General features: G+C 30.4%; 1 protein-coding gene across 2 annotated transcripts; it reads left to right on the top strand.

The window, feature by feature from the left end:
• The first annotated feature begins 15,257 nt into the window (after positions 1-15,257).
• LOC136219418 (GATA transcription factor 1) lies at positions 15,258-17,508 on the top strand. 2 transcript variants are annotated; one of them, XM_066006816.1, is made up of 3 exons: positions 15,258-15,587; positions 16,232-16,829; positions 17,066-17,508. In XM_066006816.1, exons 1-2 carry the CDS (start codon positions 15,405-15,407, stop codon positions 16,820-16,822), a joined length of 774 nt encoding a protein of 257 aa, XP_065862888.1. In that variant the 5' UTR covers positions 15,258-15,404; the 3' UTR covers positions 16,823-16,829; positions 17,066-17,508. The 2 variants fall into 2 exon arrangements, with proteins under 2 accessions (XP_065862888.1, XP_065862887.1); XM_066006815.1 differs by lacking the exon at positions 17,066-17,508 and having other exon boundaries at positions 16,232-17,037.
• Positions 17,509-19,189: the final 1,681 nt, after the last annotated feature.

The raw sequence follows: 19,189 nt of genomic DNA, 5'->3' as shown, positions 1-19,189 counted from the left end.
GTTCCTGACTGCCACCTGCGTACTGCCGATAAAACCGGATGATCATTCTAAACGGCAGCGTTTCTTTAGAAGACAAAATGAAAGGAATAGTTTTCCGATAATCTTATTAGACCTGTTCATGGGTTGGGCCGGGCCCAACCGGGTTTTACATGTAATTAGTTTGTCCAAGCCCAGCCCAGCTCATACTATATTTGTATCGGGTTCGGGCCGGGCTGAGCTTAATTAAGAGAACTAATTTCCAAGCCCAGCCCGGCCCGCCCAACTAATATATTTTATATTAAAAATTAAATTAAAATTAGTTTTAATAATCAGTTAATTCATGTTAATTAAATATGAAGTAAAAATAAATTAATTAAATATGGATCAGATTACTACTTGATGGTATTTCATTAACTGATCAACGTGAATTAAAAGAATATGGATGTCTATACATATAGCCTATTACTATATTGATAAAAACCTTTAATATATAAAATATAACCTAATATAATTTTCAACAAAATAATAATAATAATAATATAATATAAAGGCGGGCCGGGTTGGGATTTTGAGGCAAATCTCAAGCCCAACCCATTTGATGTGCGGGCTTGAACGGGCTTGGACGGGTTGGACGGGCCAGCGGGCTCTTGAACAGGTCTAAATCTTATTATTACAATTTAAACACTAGTCGAAAACCCGTGCGATGCACGGGGTATGAAACTTTTATATAATTTAGATAAATAAATAAATTGACATATTTACTTTTAAATAATTTTATATCATGCTATGAAAAAAATTTATATTATGTATATTTGAAATTAATATATATTTTTTAATGATATTCAAATTAAATTAATTTTAAAAATAATTGACTACTTTTTTATAGAATTTTAACTAAAGATGAATGATTTATTTATTTTTACAAAATTCAATGATTTGTACTTTTAGGAATTTTAATACATTTTCATATTCCAAATATTCTGTGAAACAATAATAATAAAATAACAGATTAATTAAGAAATATATTAGAATATAATAAAAAATCAAAAATTGAATTAAACTATAATTAAAATTAAATATTATATTTACGATACAAAAGAATTAAAATATAGGTTAAACAAAAATTGAATTAAACTACAATTAAAATTAAATATTATATCTACGATACAAAAGAATTAGAATCTATGTTAAAATGGAAGCAACATCAATATATTGTTCTATAAACTATTATAATCAATAATTTTCTAATGTTGCATATGAAGAAACTTTATCAATTCAATATGTTATATATAAAAAAATAAAATTCGTAAGAATTAGTCACAAATTCATCTTGATGATAATTATTTTGGTTGATGGAATTTCATGATCGCCAAGTATTCGAATTCAATTATTCATTCTGCTACAATAACTCAATATATCTAATTGAATCAGTTTAAGATGATGATTTCTCCTATTTTCATCTCGTAATATCAAGACATTCGATCAATTTGTTCTTCATTCTTTCACTATATAGAATATCAGCCAGACTCGCAGATATCACTTATTTGACTTCATTAATATTTTCTAATAATTATATATTCTTGAATTTTGTAAGTAAGAAAAACAAACAAATGAATTGAAAAAAAAATGAAGGGACGAAAAAGATAATTAGGAGAGAACCATCTTTGTCTCGGGTTTTTTTTTTTTTGAAAATAAGAGAGAATGTCGAGACATAAGAGTATAAAGAGGAGAGTGAAAATATTTTTTGCCCATTAATTAAACATTTTATTTTTTCTTAATGAAGTATTAAGTCCATAAATTAATTTTAGTTAAATAGAATTAAATCGCAATTGTAACCACTTAGTACAAAAAAACGTTTTATAATTAATATGTGAAATTAATTATATTAATTAAAATCATTATGCTCAACATTTGAGAATTTGAAGAGATTCAAATAATAATATTTTCTTAATTAATATTTTTCAATAATGTGTCCTATGATCATATTTCATTTTCATATGTTAAAAACTCTTGAAATACTAACAATTTTGCACGAACCATAATATAATAGTTAAAAATTATATAAGCCAATGTTGCAAAAGCAATTATCTCAATATCCATAATTAATGTACATTTTTAGGATTTTGAGCATCAAAATTTATTTTTATTTACCTTGATTTTGAATTCGTATCTAGCATAATCCACATTCTTCAAGAATAAACATCTTATTAAGCGTATTAGACGCTTACAATCTCCTTGTCTAGAAAATTGGGAAAAAATAACTTCTTGATAATAATAATAATAATAATATAACATAATTTATATTAAAATAAACTTCATTGTAAGTATAATATTCCAATATCTCTTTAATATTTTATTTAATATGTCTCAAACTTCAATGAACAACTATCGTGTGAAACTTTATATCTATTTGTACTAAAATGCATAAAAATAAAAAATACAATCCATATCAATTAGCGAAACTCAAACTAAAAAAATGAGTGGATTTCAACATGTTCTGAATTAGAAAAATTAATCTAACTTCAATTAAGACTAAAAATTGAGTTCATAAAAAGCTGAAAATCTAAATTTTAGTTAGAGTTAACAATCAAAACGATAACACCTAGGAACATATACTAAACAAGAATGCAAATATACAAAATCTTTATTTTAGTCATTTTGAAAAATAAATAAATAAAAAAGAAAACATGGATAAGGTAGCAAGAGGTGTGGAATCTGGATAACGACGGAAATGGAATTTCATCTCTGAAAGATAAAACTATAACAACAATTGTTTAATAAAAATGAAACAACAGCACAATTGAGAAAGCCAAAAATTGAGTTCATATAAAGCCGAAAATCTAATTTTTAGTTATGAGTTAGCAATCGAAACGATAACACCTAGCAACATATACTAAAAAAGAATACAAAATTACAAAATCTTTATTTTAGTCATTTTGAAAAAAAAAGACAAATAAAAAAGAAAACATGGATAATGTAGCGAGAGGTATGGAACCTGGGTAACGACAGAAATGGAATTTCATCTCTGAAAAATGAAACTATAACAACTATTGTTTAATAAAAAGAAAACAACAACACAATTGAGAACAAAAATAACTACAACATATGAAAAAAATCGAATAATTACCTTGAGAAACATAAAAATTTCTTATAATTTTTGACACTTTTGTGTTTTCCAGTTTTAGTTGTTCATGCATCTTTATTTCTGTCAGATTTCTTCAATTGAAGCTATCAGTTTGGAAAAAAAAAGACAAATAAAAAAGAAAACATGGATAAGATAGCGAGAGGTATAGAACCTGAGTAACAACAGAAATGAATCTGAAAGATGAAACTATAACAACTATTGTTTAATAAAAATAAAACAACAACATAATTGAGAACAAAATAACTACAATATATGAAAAAAATCGAATATTTACCTTCAGAAATATAATACTATCTATCGTGAAAAATGAATATAATTGTGGAATACTATCTATCATGCTTTATATAGAAGTTTATTTGTGACTTTTGGGTTTCCTTTGCTTTGTGTTTTTTCATCTTCCCGTAACTCTTGCTTTCTTTTATTATTTTAATTAATAGGCTAGTAATTATTTAATATATTATAAATATAAATTTATTATTTTTAATTAATTATTTATTTATTTTTAATTAATTAAATATTTTTAATCTGATTTTTTACTACGTTGACAACTCATCAAAAAGATCTCTAAAACACTTCTTCTCATTTCTCCCTGCTTAGCGAGAGGTATGGAACCTGGGTAACGACAGAAATGGAATTTCATCTCTGAAAAATGAAACTATAACAGCTATTGTTTAATAAAAAAAAACAACAACACAATTGAGAACAAAAATAACTACAACATGTGAAAAAAATTGAATAATTACCTTGAGAAACATAAGAATTTCTTGTAATTTTTGACACTTTTGTGTTTTCCGATTTTAGTTGTTCATGCATCTTCTATTTCTGTCGGATTTTTTCAATTGAAGCTATCAGTTTGGAAAAAAAAAGACAAATAAAAAAGAAAACATGGATAAGATAGCGAGAGGTATAGAACCTGGGTAACAACAGAAATGAATCTGAAAGATGAAACTATAACAACTATTGTTTAATAAAAATAAAACAACAATATAATTGAGAACAAAATAACTACAAGATATGAAAAAAATCGAATATTTACCTTCAGAAATATAATACGATCTATCGTGACCAATGAATATAATGGTGGAATACTATCTATCATGCTTTATATAGAAGTTTATTTGTGACTTTTGGATTTCCTTTGCTTTGTGTTTTTTTATCTTCCCGTAACTCTTGCTTTCTTTTATTATTTTAATTAATAGGCTAGTAATATATTATAAATATAAATTTGTTATTTTTAATTAATTAAATATTTATTTTTAATTAATTAAATATTTTTAATCTGATTTTTTACTACGTTGACAACTCATCAAAAAGACCTCTAAAACACTTCTTCTCATTTCTCTCTGCTTCCGTAATTATATATAGTATAGATTTTATTAGTAATATTTTGTAACTTCTCATAAAAAAAAAATCAACAGAATTTTTTTTTAATCGATCAGTAAATGCATTCCTTAAATCAAATCAGCAGAAAAAGACAAACTGGCTAGCATTGGACAGGGCATGTCGTGCAACGACATGATCCCCCTGTTCTCTAAACGTGGGGAAAATGACACTGTATAATCGTGTCATCTACTTAAGAGAATCTTACAGTCCTGAATAATTGAACCAAAAACTGACAAATCTAACGCATCGGAATTGATGCTATTAACCATAATCAATGAGTCACGTTTAAATAAAACATTAATACAATTAAGATGAACACACCAATACAAGGCCTCGCGGAGGGCTAGCGCTTCAGCCTCCCTGATATCATCGATAAGTGGGAACAAGCGGCTTCGATAGGCCATGAAGGAACCATCAGACGAGCGTAGTAAAGCCCCCACTCCGCTATGGGACTCTGCATTAAAGGAAGACGCATCGCAGTTGCATTTGACGAAGCCTAACGGGGGTCGTAGCCATCTGATAATCCGCAACTGGGGCGCTTGTTGAGAGATTTCCGCAAGTGCACGGTATACGCTTGTAGTAATAAAAGATATCGAACCCACAGGGAACGCTTTTTAACTAAAACTTTATTTAATTCGGTTTAGTCACGTGTTTAGGTTTAATAAAAGAAATGCGTTTTAATTGATGGAATTGGTTTTGGTAAATTAGGATTAGATAGAAGGATTATATCGAGTTTAGAGAATAGTTCTGTTTTGGAATTTTGATTACAAAATAGATACTTCCGTAATTGGAATAAATAGAAGGTATAAAATTTATTTTCATAAAGCAAAGAAAACAACTTTAACTTTGTAAGATTATAAACATGTAACAATATAGCGATTTATTCAATTAAATGGCTTTGAACCGTAGAAATCTCTCTAGATCGGAGCAGATTGCTACCTTAATCAAACTAGTATTTTATGTCTGATAAGCCGCGATCAGCGATCATATCATCCATAAAAACTAAATCTGTCAAGTGTTCAACAAAGTTCTTATATGTATAAGATGGAATAGAACATTTTAATAAAAACACCGATTTATCATTTTGAAAATCATTTTGTCAGAACAATATCAAAATAACAACAGTAAGAATTTATTGAATAAATAAGTATATCATTAATGAAATGTGAATTTTCACAAGTTAACAGAGAAGTAGAAACTTGGATAGCATTGCAACGAAAACTTTGAGATCCGGGTTGTCAATCTTTCTCTCAAACTCCGTAGGTGCATCAAACCTCATGCGCTTCAGCCGTCAATTCTTCTCACTGGATCTTCGAAATAAAGACTGATCTCGTCTACTACCAAAATGAAAACTAAACTAATACTGTTTATACCTAATCTAATAACAATTCGTGTACAACACGATTGTTTACACAAAAATGAAATCTAACTTTCTGATTCTTTTCTGAATCAGAAACTCAACATAATAACTTTCTTCTCTAATTTCTCTAACTTTTTCCAACCTTGATTTCTGAAATTGATCACTTATTTATAGTTGCTGAAGGGTTGTAAATGATGGGTCGTGTCCGCTGGTGAAGGGTTGCTTTTATCCGAACGAACAGACGCATTTTTCCGATTTAAAACATGTGTTTTGTGTGCAGAATGGTTCGCTGTCGCGACTAAGATTCTGAAAATCTCAGTCGGGACAGGGGGTATAGGGACGAGTGAAAACTTCATTTTTCTCCCGACCTGGCTTCTGTAGGTCGCGACTGAGATTCTCAAAATCTCAGTCGCGACAGAGAGAATTTTCCCTGTCTCTCGACTGCTTTTCGTCCTTCTTGAGCGTTCTTCTGGACGTTATGCGTTCTCGGTATGTTTTTTAGGTTTTTCCTCCATTTTAGCTCCGTTTTCGCTCCGTTTTTGCTCCTATTTGGATTTAACCAAATAATTAAGTACCTTGCATCAAAGAAGTAAATAAAGACGTAAAAGTATTCCAAATGGATATAATTAGCACGATTTTAATGTAATTTAAACGTATTTATGTATGATATTTTAGGTATATTTTGGGCTTAACAAACTCCCACACTTAAGCTTTTGCTAGTCCCGAGCAAAATTTCACTGAATTTATTCTTTAATCAATCTCTTTATAAAATAGAACATATATCCATATATTCCTCTTTAAATTAGTTAAACCGAAAGATAAACTTTTCATGGCAAATTTATACGCAAAGCATCAAACTAGCTAGTGTAAAAGAGATATATTACTCGTCTTGTATTTCAATTTTTATATTGAAGTATTCGAGACGGTGTAAGCACGCATGTTTCCGAATCTTTCGTCTCAAGGCATTTCTAAGCACAAAATTTCCTTTCCCAAACCTAAACTATTACAAATATAGATTTAAGGACTTAGGTTTAATATATTTGCTTAGTTACGTCCAAGATAAGGGTGGTCTCGATCGTAACTTTATACGCATTAATTTGTTTTCGTATTCGTTTAAGAGGTACCGACCATGCCATGGGGGGACGCAATCGTTACTTAAAACTTTAAACACGTTTAATTTTGCTTTAATTTTTTTAACGTTCCTTTCATACCTCGACCATGATAAGGGTGGTCGCAATCGTGGCCAAAAGTAAACGGTACTTAATGTTCTTCTCTTTCATACCTCAATTGTGATAAGGTTGGTCTCAATCGTGGCCAAAAGTTAAGAATACGACTACTTAATTTAATTAACATGAAAATAAAATTGGGAAAGAAAAATAGCACATTCATCCTATATTGACTTGAAATTCAACATGTATCATGGCTAAAGTTTCCTTAAAAACTTCAATTGGATTTTAATGTAAGACGAAAAATAATATCGAGCTAAAAAGCTAAAGTTGTTAGTTTGATTTATGCCTATAAACCTAATTGAAAATTGAAAATAAGATTTATATTTATCATGAATTCATGATATAAAGTAGAGATTTGAAACTAAAGAAATTTTACTTATATACATTTACTCGAGACGTTTTTTTGATAAAATCGTATCAGAGATTTGTAAAAATATTTGTAAAAATATTGCCCGTATAGAAATATTATTTCTATCAATAATAATAACCTTAAAATATGTTAAGCATTATTTGAAAAGTAGAATTTATTTGAAACATATGAAATATATACTTTAACAAAAATTATATGTTTATGAAAAATTGCTATTATTTTTGAAAAGTGTTGCACATTATATAAAAATGTTGCATTTGTTTTTGAAAAATGTTGCATATAAAATTGAATAACAATATGCAAAATAAATAGCATTCATTCTCATTCGTTGCATTCATTCGTACTTAAAAAATAAAATGAATATGAAATACCTCCTCCCACACTGAATTTGGACTATGTCCTCATAGGTGCAAAAAGCGATAAAACACGAAAAATAGTACGAAATAAACCATACGAATTAGAAATGAAAAATATAGTACGAGAACATTCAAACATAATAATAAAGAAAATTGTATCAAACATAATTTGAAATATTGTACCAAATTGAACAAGACATAATAATAAGAATGGAAATGAGTTAAAGATAGAAAGGATAAAACCTATCAAGGCGAAGGTGGTGGAGAAGGCGTAGTCTCAACTCCTTGGCGTCGGAAGAAAGAGAGCAACCGGCGACGAGTAGATTTGTGCTCACGACTCAACGTAGTGATCCTTGAACTCATTTCGGAATTGTTGGCAACGACGTCATCTAACCGCAAATTCATGTTACGGTTATGCTCGTTCATTTGTGTCAAAACACGTTGCTAACCAACTTGTTCATCAACATTCAGTTCCACATTTGCTTGCTCGGTGGCATTAACATCAACATTCTCCTCCTCCTCTTCTTCTTCATCAAATTCCTCTTCATCGTCCTCATCATCATCTTGGGCACCTAAACCTTGAGAACCCGAGGCTTCACTACCCATGGTAGCAAAAACACGTCTTGTGCGATCCGCATAAGATATAAAAGCGGGGGTCCCATTTTCTTCAATAAATTGGCCCTTTGAAATGAACCATTTTTTTAGAAAAATTTATAGACTAAACTAAATACTATAGTTTGTCAATTTTTTAGATAATGCAATTATGCGATCTTATATAATTAAGGTAAATCGATATATTTTTATATTTTTATCACATAATAATTTATTATTTATTATGAGTACACATGGATTAACAAAGGCTTTAATATCATGTGTATATTTTATCCGCATCAATCGTTGTAATTAATGAAATTGCATATGTAACAGTTGTAATCATTACATCTTGTTATTGACTGATTGCCACGTGGTCTTCTATTAACATTTAACGTATACAACTTGGACCTCCTACAACTACAAGGTACACAATACCCCAAATACTTAAAAATGATTTTTAAGTGAGTTAATATAGAAATATAAATCTTAGTAACAAAATAGTAAATAAATTACATTTAAAAATCTTGAAAATTAACCCAACACAACATGTTGCATGAATAACACATCGTGTTGGTGATTGGATGCCCGATTGCTTACCGCTCCTAAAGTTTAACATGGCATGTTGGTGCGCGTAACACATCATGTTAGGCAGAATGGATTCAAAGCATGGGGTGCCGGAGTTGGAAATGGTGTGCTGCATCATCTAGCACACCGTGTTGAGGTTGATTGCTCGATGTCTTCCCAAAATCCGATTATGTGTTGTACAGACTAGCAAGTCATGTTTTTTGGTTAAGTAGTAGACGACATTTTGGCAAATTCGACAATCTTTTCTCAATCTAATATTTGCAAAAATTACTCAAAATCTTTTCGAATTCGAATTAGCAATCAAATGAGATTTCACAATCACTAACCATAAAACAAATATAATTCAAACTTAAATTTCAAAAAAAAAAATCTCAAACTAAAACCCTAACAACTTAATTAAATTAAAATATCCTAACTATTTATTTAATTAGCACCTAATTCTACTTTTGAGATATAAAATAAAAAACAAATAATTCCTAAGACATCAAAAACGAGTATTCTAATAATAATTGAAACTCTATGAAATTGATTGCAATTATAAAATCAACATTAAGTCTAAATTAAAGAGAATATACATATTTGACTCAAATTATTAAGAAAAACAATTCAAATTGAGCTAAAAAAAATCCTCAAAAACCATACTAAATGTTAAGGATTATACACCCCCTTATCAAATATCAACGGAAAAAACCACGATAAAGATCTTTAGACAACTTTCGAAATCTATTGACATTATAACTTGAAGCTTAATCTGGAATAATGATTCTTTGGGGTTCATTGTCTCTTAGAAAGGCATCAAACATAATCGTTCAAACTATTATGGATATGCAAGCTTCTCATACATTAAATGAAGTCCAAAAACTTAATGGAAAACTAATCGCATTTGGATGTTTCTTATACTGCTCAGCGCCACGATGTCTCCTTTCTACATAATTCAAATCTACAAACTTCTTCTTAAACACACTATTTCATTTAAAGATCATTATTCCCAAAACCACACCACTCTCATATAAATGCTTATCATAAGGTATTCAGAAGAGAGGGAGGATGGACTTCAAATATAAAGTGATTCATAAGGCCAACACGGCACCAACTCTCACCTCATACCTGCCACTCCAAACTGCCTCAAGAAAGGTATGCTGTCTATGAAGACCTATAAAAGTATTATTCTTTTAACAATTTAAAGACATATTAATTATAGTCTCTATCATTTCTCTACTTTTTCTTTCTAGATTATATACTGACATTAGTATTATAAAATTCATCAGGAGTCATTCTGAATGCATGTACCCTCAAAAAACATTCTTTCTAGACGCTTCCAATCATGTAATAACTGGAAACTCAAAGGTTCTTCATTGTTATCAATTTTTCAATGTTCATCTATTAAATTTCTAATTTTTATATTTATTAATGTTTCCTCACTGAATGTGCTCTTTAAACGTCTCCGATGACCTGAAATGACATCAACAATCAGAAAAGGGGTTGGAGTTCCAGCAAACACTATTTGATACCTAAATTAGATAGGTACTTGAGGAAGTACAAAATTAACTTGAAAGCAGTTGAACAAGGGAAAGCATAGCTCTGATTCCCAAACTATTTATAAGAATCTACTTACAAAAAGTTTGTGTACTTTGACACATGATAATTTCTGATTGGGTTTCAAACTCTATATTTTCGTTCCATGCTATATGAGAATCAGGGCCGGCTTTGGGCTATGAAATGAGGGGCGTCCGCCTAGGGCCCATAATGGTAAGGGGTCCAAAAAAATATTTTTATAGTGTAGATATAAATATATAAATGAATATGTAACATTAAAATTAATTGATTCAGTTGGCATGAGAAGTTACTTAATTATTCTATTTTAACTTGAGGTTGGAGGTTCGAACCTCCTTCTTCCCATTTTTCAATTACTTTCAAATATTTTTTTCCTCCACACCTCATTTTATCACTATTAAATATATTTTTTCCATTTATTTTCTCTCATGAATTGTTACTGTAATTTTCATGTTTTCTTAAATCTAAATTATTAATTTATATATTCAATTAAAAAAACAACCATTTAAATTTTTCCCATCATTATTATTTAGGTAAATAATTTATTAGTCCTTTAGTTTTTACCTAACACACTGTTTAGTCCCCTACTTTGAAAAACACATTATAAGCTCCCTAGCTTTTACCAATATTAACCTTTTGGTCATTTTGTCTAGATTTTTTAGACTTGTAATCGTTATATTTTAGCATAAACAGAGATATATAAAATAACAGAGTAACATGATCAACTTGTATTGTACTGTGGTTGTCTTAAAAGTTAAGATATGTTCGGTTAAAAATAAAACAAAATAGATAAAAGGACTACAAGATTTATATTGGCAAAAGATAGAGATCTTAAAATGTGTTTTTCAAAATACGTAACTAAATGTTAGGTAAAAACTAGGGACTAATCATTTATTTACCCTTATTATTATTATTATCCAATTTCAATTTTTTTTCCTAAATTTAGATATCAATTCATTTTCAAGAAAAAAAAAATTAAATGTCAATATATATATTCAATATGAAAAATAATATACTTATTTACTTTTTGCAATTTTACATGACACATATATTTGTTATTTTAGTACACAAATAATTCTAGTTAGTATACTCGTTACTATTGCACTACCAATTTAGCTTCTATGTAGAAAATATTGCAATCTTAAACATAACGTTTACGAGTTGGTGCAATTTCAAGCCTAGTTGATTAAAAATGAGTTTTTTCCATTAACATAAAATGTGCAACTTCAAACTATATTGAGTAACCGGAACGGTGGAGGTTGGAGCGAGGGTAGAACAAGAAATTACACATAAAAGACCTCATTTTCGTCAATTAAGCTTGAAACTGGACCAATTGATAAACGTTAGGCTTAAAATTGCACTATTTTGTGCATGAATACTAATCGCTCTCTCCTAATAAGCATATGACTAAATTTGTACCTTGTCCCTTAAAATAAAAAAAATCATCCAGTCTAAAACTTAAAAAAAAAAACAGAATATATATACGAGGGTCCAAATTTATCATCTCGTCTCAGACCTCTAAAAGGACAGGAACGGCCCTGATGAGAATTTGGGAGTGTGCCTTTGGAATACAAAACCACTATTGATCCACGTGTTCACTTAGCCAGCTAATAAAGAGGTTTCTTCATCATTAAGTATTTGAATAAGCAAATATTCATGGGCTTGAGGAGTTTAGACCCAAATGTTGTATTCAGACTTAAACTGATGCTTAAATATTCAAGGCTCATTTATTTATCATTATATCATTTATTATATTGAATATTTAATTACTTATAATCATATTAATTGGATTTCTCATTAATCTCAGTTGAAAAAATTACACGACTCATTTAATCTATATAGAAAACTAATTTTCACACTTAAAAAAATGAAGTCACTACAATTTTTTATAAACAATATTAAATATATAAAAATTATTGCTTCAAAAAAAAATTATTTTTAGAATATTAAGGAAATAGTTCTAAATATACAATTATAGATCAAATGAATAATAAATTTTTAACCAAATATAAGAGATTAATAAAAAAAAAAAATTCCAGGACTTAGAATATTAATTAAAAAGAATAGGTAACATTTATTCATTGAATCTTTAGTCCATAATAATAAAATAATAGAAGGGATTGAAACCTATAGAAATAATTGATTATCATTCATAGCACGTGACTCTCACGTTCATGAAAGAACATGGACACGCCAACTCCCCTTATGCTAATGCTAATGCTATCCAACCACCTACTTCTTCTTCTACTTCTATTACCGGCTAACGTGCAAGCTCAGTGGGCCCCACTTCGCACATGCAAATACAACATGCAATTGGGCCCACCCCCTCTGCTCAAATTAATCTTTGGGCCCAATAGGTCCATCTGAGATTATTAATTTATTAAAAAATAAAATAAATTAAATTACTTAATTCAAACAGATCCTATAGTTAATCACAGTGATCATCTCCGCCACGTGCGGTGTCGGGGAGGTCAAAGATTGGGATTTTTTTGTTTAAATGGAATTTTCAAAATGTTTTTAAACTATTATCCACGTGTCTATTTCTGATTGGATCTCTGACGTGGATGTTGGAGCTTATTGGGAGAAACGCATTGTGAAGGGTAGGACCTGACGTTGCGTAACCGGGCCGCCCCACCTCCCCTTCTTTTTTTATAAATTATTTTTTTCCATTTATATCCTTAACTTACTTTCCTTATCTGCCCTTCAGCTCACCTGTATTTACAGCAAATGGCAACTATTTTTGGAGACCTATTAAACTTTTGGTAAATTATAGAAACAATATGGTTTGTCACTTTCAATTTTATAATTGTGGTTACAAAATATTCAAAGGATTTTTTTTTGGAGAAAATTATTATTATTAATATTCACTGATATGATATGAGCGATTTAATCTAAATTTCTATTCCTAAAAATTTGTATCCAAAATTAAAATATATACTAATTAAGAAGATGGAATTATTATATGGATTAATTTTATATAAAATATCATAAAGTTAATTTTATTAAAAAAACATCTTAATTGATTTTTGTGATTTACATCTATTTATTTATTTTAGTTAATTTACATACAATTTTTTATTTACATATTAAACAACTATTTATTTATTTTTAATCATATTGAATTCCAATAAGATTGAAAATACTCGAGCTATTTCCGACAAAAAATATAAAATTTCAAATCATCCCAACCTTCGTAAGTATTTCTTCAAGGATTAAAGAGATATAGCTGCACTATAGCAAAAAAAAAATTCGGTTGTTTTCATGGGAATTAGATCATTGATCAACGAATGGACAGATGTTAGAGAGTTTGATCGTGTTTTAGTTTTTGTCGAATAAAGGTTTTTTATTGTTGGATTCTGATACGACTTATTGCTACTAGGTATTTTGATGTCAGAGAATTTGATATTGTCTTACTTTTTGTCGAATAGCACTTTTTATTATTATTTAGATTCGATATAACTTATTGTTATCCGGTCCCTCTTTTCTTTGTAGTTGGTGGATCTAATTAGTCAACTAAATATCCATTTCAATTAAAAAAGCATAAACATCTTAGATATCAGACCATTTTGATTTTTGTGATTGACATCTGATTTTTTTATTTACATATTAAATCTTCGGTTATTTATTTTTAATATATTGAATTCTCATGAATTGGAAATACTCGGCCATTTCTTCAAAAAAGTCAGATTTCAAATCATTTCTGCCTTTCGAAGTTGTTATTCGACGTTAGAGAGTTTGATCCGTCTTAGTCCTTATCAAGCAGCTCTCTTTCTCATTACTTGAACCTGGTCCGGTTTATTACTATCTCGTTATTCTCTGCTCCATAATTAGTTAGTGAATCTAGTTAATTGATTGTAAATATCCATTTTAATTAAAAAACATTAATTATTTCATTTGTGATTCAAATTTTATTTCAAAAGTTTGAAATAATTTTTTATACTTTCTTAATAATTATATTACATATAAAAAATAGGTAAATTACACCCATAACCACTAAACTTTACAACAACCAGAATTATGATTACTAACCTTCCAAACATAATATAAAAATGATCGAATTTACACTTTCTAACAATATGACCACTAAACTTCTATTAATCCCGAAATAACAAAAACTGATAATATTCTAAGTAATTTTAATTTTTCAATTTTTTTTTTGTTTTGAGGCCATTTACGTGTTATTGAATAGAAAAGAGAAAATGAAAGCTCTAGAACTGATTATATTAAAAAATTAAAAAAATATGATTTCATGATAAATATGATTCTAAATAATTTTAATATCGAACATTTTTTATTTGGTGTTAATGGTCATTTTGAAACGTTAATTTTGAAACGTTAATTAAAATATAGTGATTATAATGTAAAAAAAAATGTAAAATTGATTAACTTTTATATTATGTTTTAAAAATTAGGTTTGACACCGTGAAAACAAATAAAACTGAGTTAATTTATCTTATAAGAAAGTTAGTTTTTAGTAAATTGCTTCAAATACAAATTTTGAAAAATGAATAACGTTATTTAGCGGAATTTTATGTTCAAATATTTTTATTTATTAGTAATTAAGAAATGAATGTGATAAATATATTTAAAATATTAATTAGAGGGCCATTGATGAAGTTGCAAGAAAAGGACGTGGGGGTTATGAATGCATGGGATACTTACTCCTCAAAACGTTAGACTAAATAAAAAAGGAAAAATGAAAAAAAAGGAAAAAAGTTTAAAAAATTTCCATAGTTCCAAAAACCCTCGACTCCATCGTGATAATATAGCCAAAATAAAAAGAGAGAACTCTTTCTCTCTCTATATCTCCCTTATTCTCTCTCTCTTTCTCAATTTTGTGGTCTAGGAAATGGAATCGCTTGACCCAGCTGCTGCTGCTTGTTTCATGGACGACTTACTCGACTTCGCTTCTGACATAGGTGAAGAAGACGATGAAGATGACCTCAACACTAAACCTAGAAAGGCCGTTCTTCCTTCCCTTACCTCTAATGGCCTTTGCTCGGCTCCCTTCGACTCTACCCATCCTTTACCTGTAAGTTTATCAAGCCCTCGATGGCGATAACTCTACTTTTTCGTAAAACTGACCGAGTTTGGGGTTGGACTCGCCCTAACTCGGCTTCTGTTTGGGGCTGTTGTCGTTGCCGTGTTAACTCGGCCTCTGGTTTTGGACTGAGTTAGGATGTTGGCGACTCGCCCGAGTCATAGCTAGTCGGCATTGAAATGGTACGCGTTTTTGTTTTTCAAACAAAACCTCTTTCTGTGTGTCGATTGACCTTTCTGACCATCTAAAAGTGAAGGGCGAGGGTATTTTAGACATTTCCAATAGTCAAATTTGTCACGAGGTTTGTGTTGTGCCCAATGGATGATATCCAGCGGGAGAAAATGTTCCCTTTTTCTGGTTTCTAAAATTGATACGGCACTCCTCATTTTGACGAATTCTGAAAATATTATCCGGAAAAGCATTTTTTTTTTAAATTCTCTTAATATGTCAACATTATGTCTCTAAAATTGGGTGGCGGTATCACTTGGGTGGCCCACATATAGGGCGCCCAATTATGGAAGTGATAACGCGTTCGAGTTAGTGAGTCCACCAGTTGAGTCACCAACTGTTTTATGAATTTGGGGGTTTTGTATAGTGACTATGGGAGACTTATCTTTTCCCTTGTTTGTCCTCAGGAATTCGACGAGGAAGAACTCGAATGGTTATCTGACAAAAATGCCTTCCCGACGTTGGAAACATTCGTGGATATTCTCTCTGAGAATCCCGGTAGTCTCCCGAAGCAACGAAGTCCGGTATCGGTGCTGGAAAATAGCACCACTAGCAGTACCTGCAATAGTGGTAATAGCGGCTCGAATGGGAGCATAATAATGGATTACTGCCGGAGTCTGCAGGTGCCGGTGAAAGCGAGGAGCAAGGACCATATAAGACGGCCCCGTGAAATTCAAGCGCAGCAGTGCTGGTGGAGCCAGGAGAATATGAGGAAAGTGAAACCGTCGGTAACATCATCTTCAATTGGAAGAAAATGCCAGCATTGTGGTTCTGAAAAGACTCCGCAATGGAGAGCGGGGCCGTTAGGGCCTAAAACACTGTGTAATGCTTGTGGAGTGAGGTATAAGTCCGGGAGGTTGGTGCCGGAGTACCGGCCGGCGAGTAGCCCGTCGTTTAGCAGTGAATTGCATTCAAATTCGCATAGGAAAGTTTTGGAGATGAGGAAACAGAAGCAGATGATGGGATTCATGGTTGCCAAACCTATGGAGAAAGGATAGAGGAATGGTGATGTTACTTTCGTACTCTTTTTTTTTTTAAAAATTAATTTTAAGTAGTACAATTAGGAAGTAGGGGTTTGGTGTAATGGGGATAGGTGGGTAGTGATTTTGTTTGAATTTCATGGAAATTTATTAGGGGAATTTTGACTTGTTAGTCTCTGTATGGTTGTTTGAAGTGTTTTTTCTTAGAATAGCCAAGCAAAGTTAGAGTCTTCTCTTAATTCTTTTGCTGCTTTTTCTTAGATTGCAATTGGAGATGATGATGATCAGAGTTTGAGAGAGATTAGTGGGTTCTCATGTTTCATTTCAATACTTAGAATTTCGTCACTGGGTCCATTTCCCGTGCCCGTTTCCGTTTCCGTGCAACATAGTTTAGACTAACTCATTTCCTGTTGGTAGTGGTGGTATGAGTGGCAATTGAATCCTCTATGAATTTCCTAACTACAGAGAGACTTTGGTATTGTAAGTTCCTAGACATTGGATATTGTCTCTTACATTAGGGCAAGTATCTATTTCATGTTTGAAATTGGGGAAACTAAAAGGATGATCCCAATAGGAAAGGCAATTTCGGGTTACGGGTGGCAATTTCGGGTTATCGTTTAAAAATCGTGTTCTGTTATCCTATCGGTTGGCATTTTTTCTCTGTGAATTGTTGCCATTCTAAACAAACTCCCATGGACCAAGACAGAAATTTGTGGTTCTGATCTTTTCATTTTGGATTAGACTATTGACATCAACATAAGATGTTGCGCAGACAGGAAACCTTATTTTATGCCACTAATCCTGCTGACATAAATTTTTGCATCACTTCCGATTAGGAAGTTTGTTTGTGCATTATCTCTGGATAAGAAATTCTACAATATTTCTAGGGGATAATGTATCTAAATAGCTCCGAGGTTTTTGAGAAGAGTTAATTAAGGTTTTAGGCACAAAATGGTATAATTTCACTTTCAACATTTATCAAATGATGCAATTAAAGATATTACTAACAGAAATCGACATATTAGATAATTGTGTATTTATATATTAAAGATATTACTAACAGAAATCGACATTAAAGATATTAAAGAGTTAATTTCACTTTCAACATTTATATATTAAAGATATTACTAACAGAAATCGACATATTAGATAATTGTGTATTTAAGCGTCATATCATGCTTTCACTCTAATTATGAAGAATGAATCTGTTGGTGGGAGAGTAGGTTCAAGATAACTGATAGTTTGAGTATTATGCACGAATCTGAACTTCTAGTGCAAGCTAGAGGTTAACGATACAATCATTTGACACCTCAATTTCTCTTATTGAGGGCTTTAATTGCACACTCGATAAACATCGAGATTAAAATTGTACTATTTTATACTTATTATTAGTTTTATTTTATGCCAGCAGCCTAACTAATTATATTGATGAGATGGGGTCAATCTATCTTTTCCAAATAATTCAGGTGAAATTGTCATTATCGGCTGACCTAACAAATTGTGAAAAAATCAAGGAATGAATAGTTTAATTGAACTTGATTAGGTTGTTTACATTAGATTTTTTTTGGTTTCAAGTAACCCCTGAAATCATGGCATTGAATATGTCAATAATGGCCCATAAATATCTTCAATTACTTTAGTAGCACTAATTACTTAAAACAAGTGGATAATGGCACCTTCAATTCAACTTGTGAAATAAAAGGACTAATTTACTCAATGATGTTGTCTCTGATAGGTGACCTGCTACACACCTATATAATTTATCTTTATTTGTTTGTTTCCTTGATACTTCAAATATCTTACAATTAAGTTATTATCCACAAATTTAATATCATGTAACCAAAATTAATTAAATTGATCATTTGAGTTACAATTTGTAATTGATAATTAATCATCAGGGACCATATGCTTTTCCATTTGGCCCCTTAGCAGCAATTTAATTCACCATAGCACATGGGAGCTAAAATCTGTTGTTTTTATTGATGATTAGAGTAATAATGGCCTATTTACTTCAACTATTCAGTTAATTTTCCTTCTGGAATAGTTGGTTTCAACAGAGTAATTGTACCAATGATCACTGAATTTTAGAGTTGGTTTTAAAAAGGTAACTGAATTTTGAAGTCAGTTTTAAAAAGATCACTATACTTTATTTCACCGTTAGATCTGGACTTATGAGAATCATAAAGTGGAGATTCATAGCATCTTAAGGCTTAGATTTAATAAGCCTAAATCTAATAATGATTGACCAAATTCACTTGGGCATTAAGGTGTATGTGAACATTACTATTTCAACAAATTAAGATAGAAAAAATCACTGGATTAGTGATGTGTATGTATAACATGACAGTCATGTGCATGCCATGCGATAGCTAAAATAATTAAAAA

The sequence above is a fragment of the Euphorbia lathyris genome, chromosome 2 (assembly GCF_963576675.1).
Source record: "Euphorbia lathyris chromosome 2, ddEupLath1.1, whole genome shotgun sequence".
NCBI classification, from domain to species: Eukaryota; Viridiplantae; Streptophyta; class Magnoliopsida; order Malpighiales; family Euphorbiaceae; genus Euphorbia; species Euphorbia lathyris.
The sequence above is the reverse complement of the archived record's forward strand: the minus strand, read 5'-3'. Positions and strand labels throughout refer to the sequence as shown.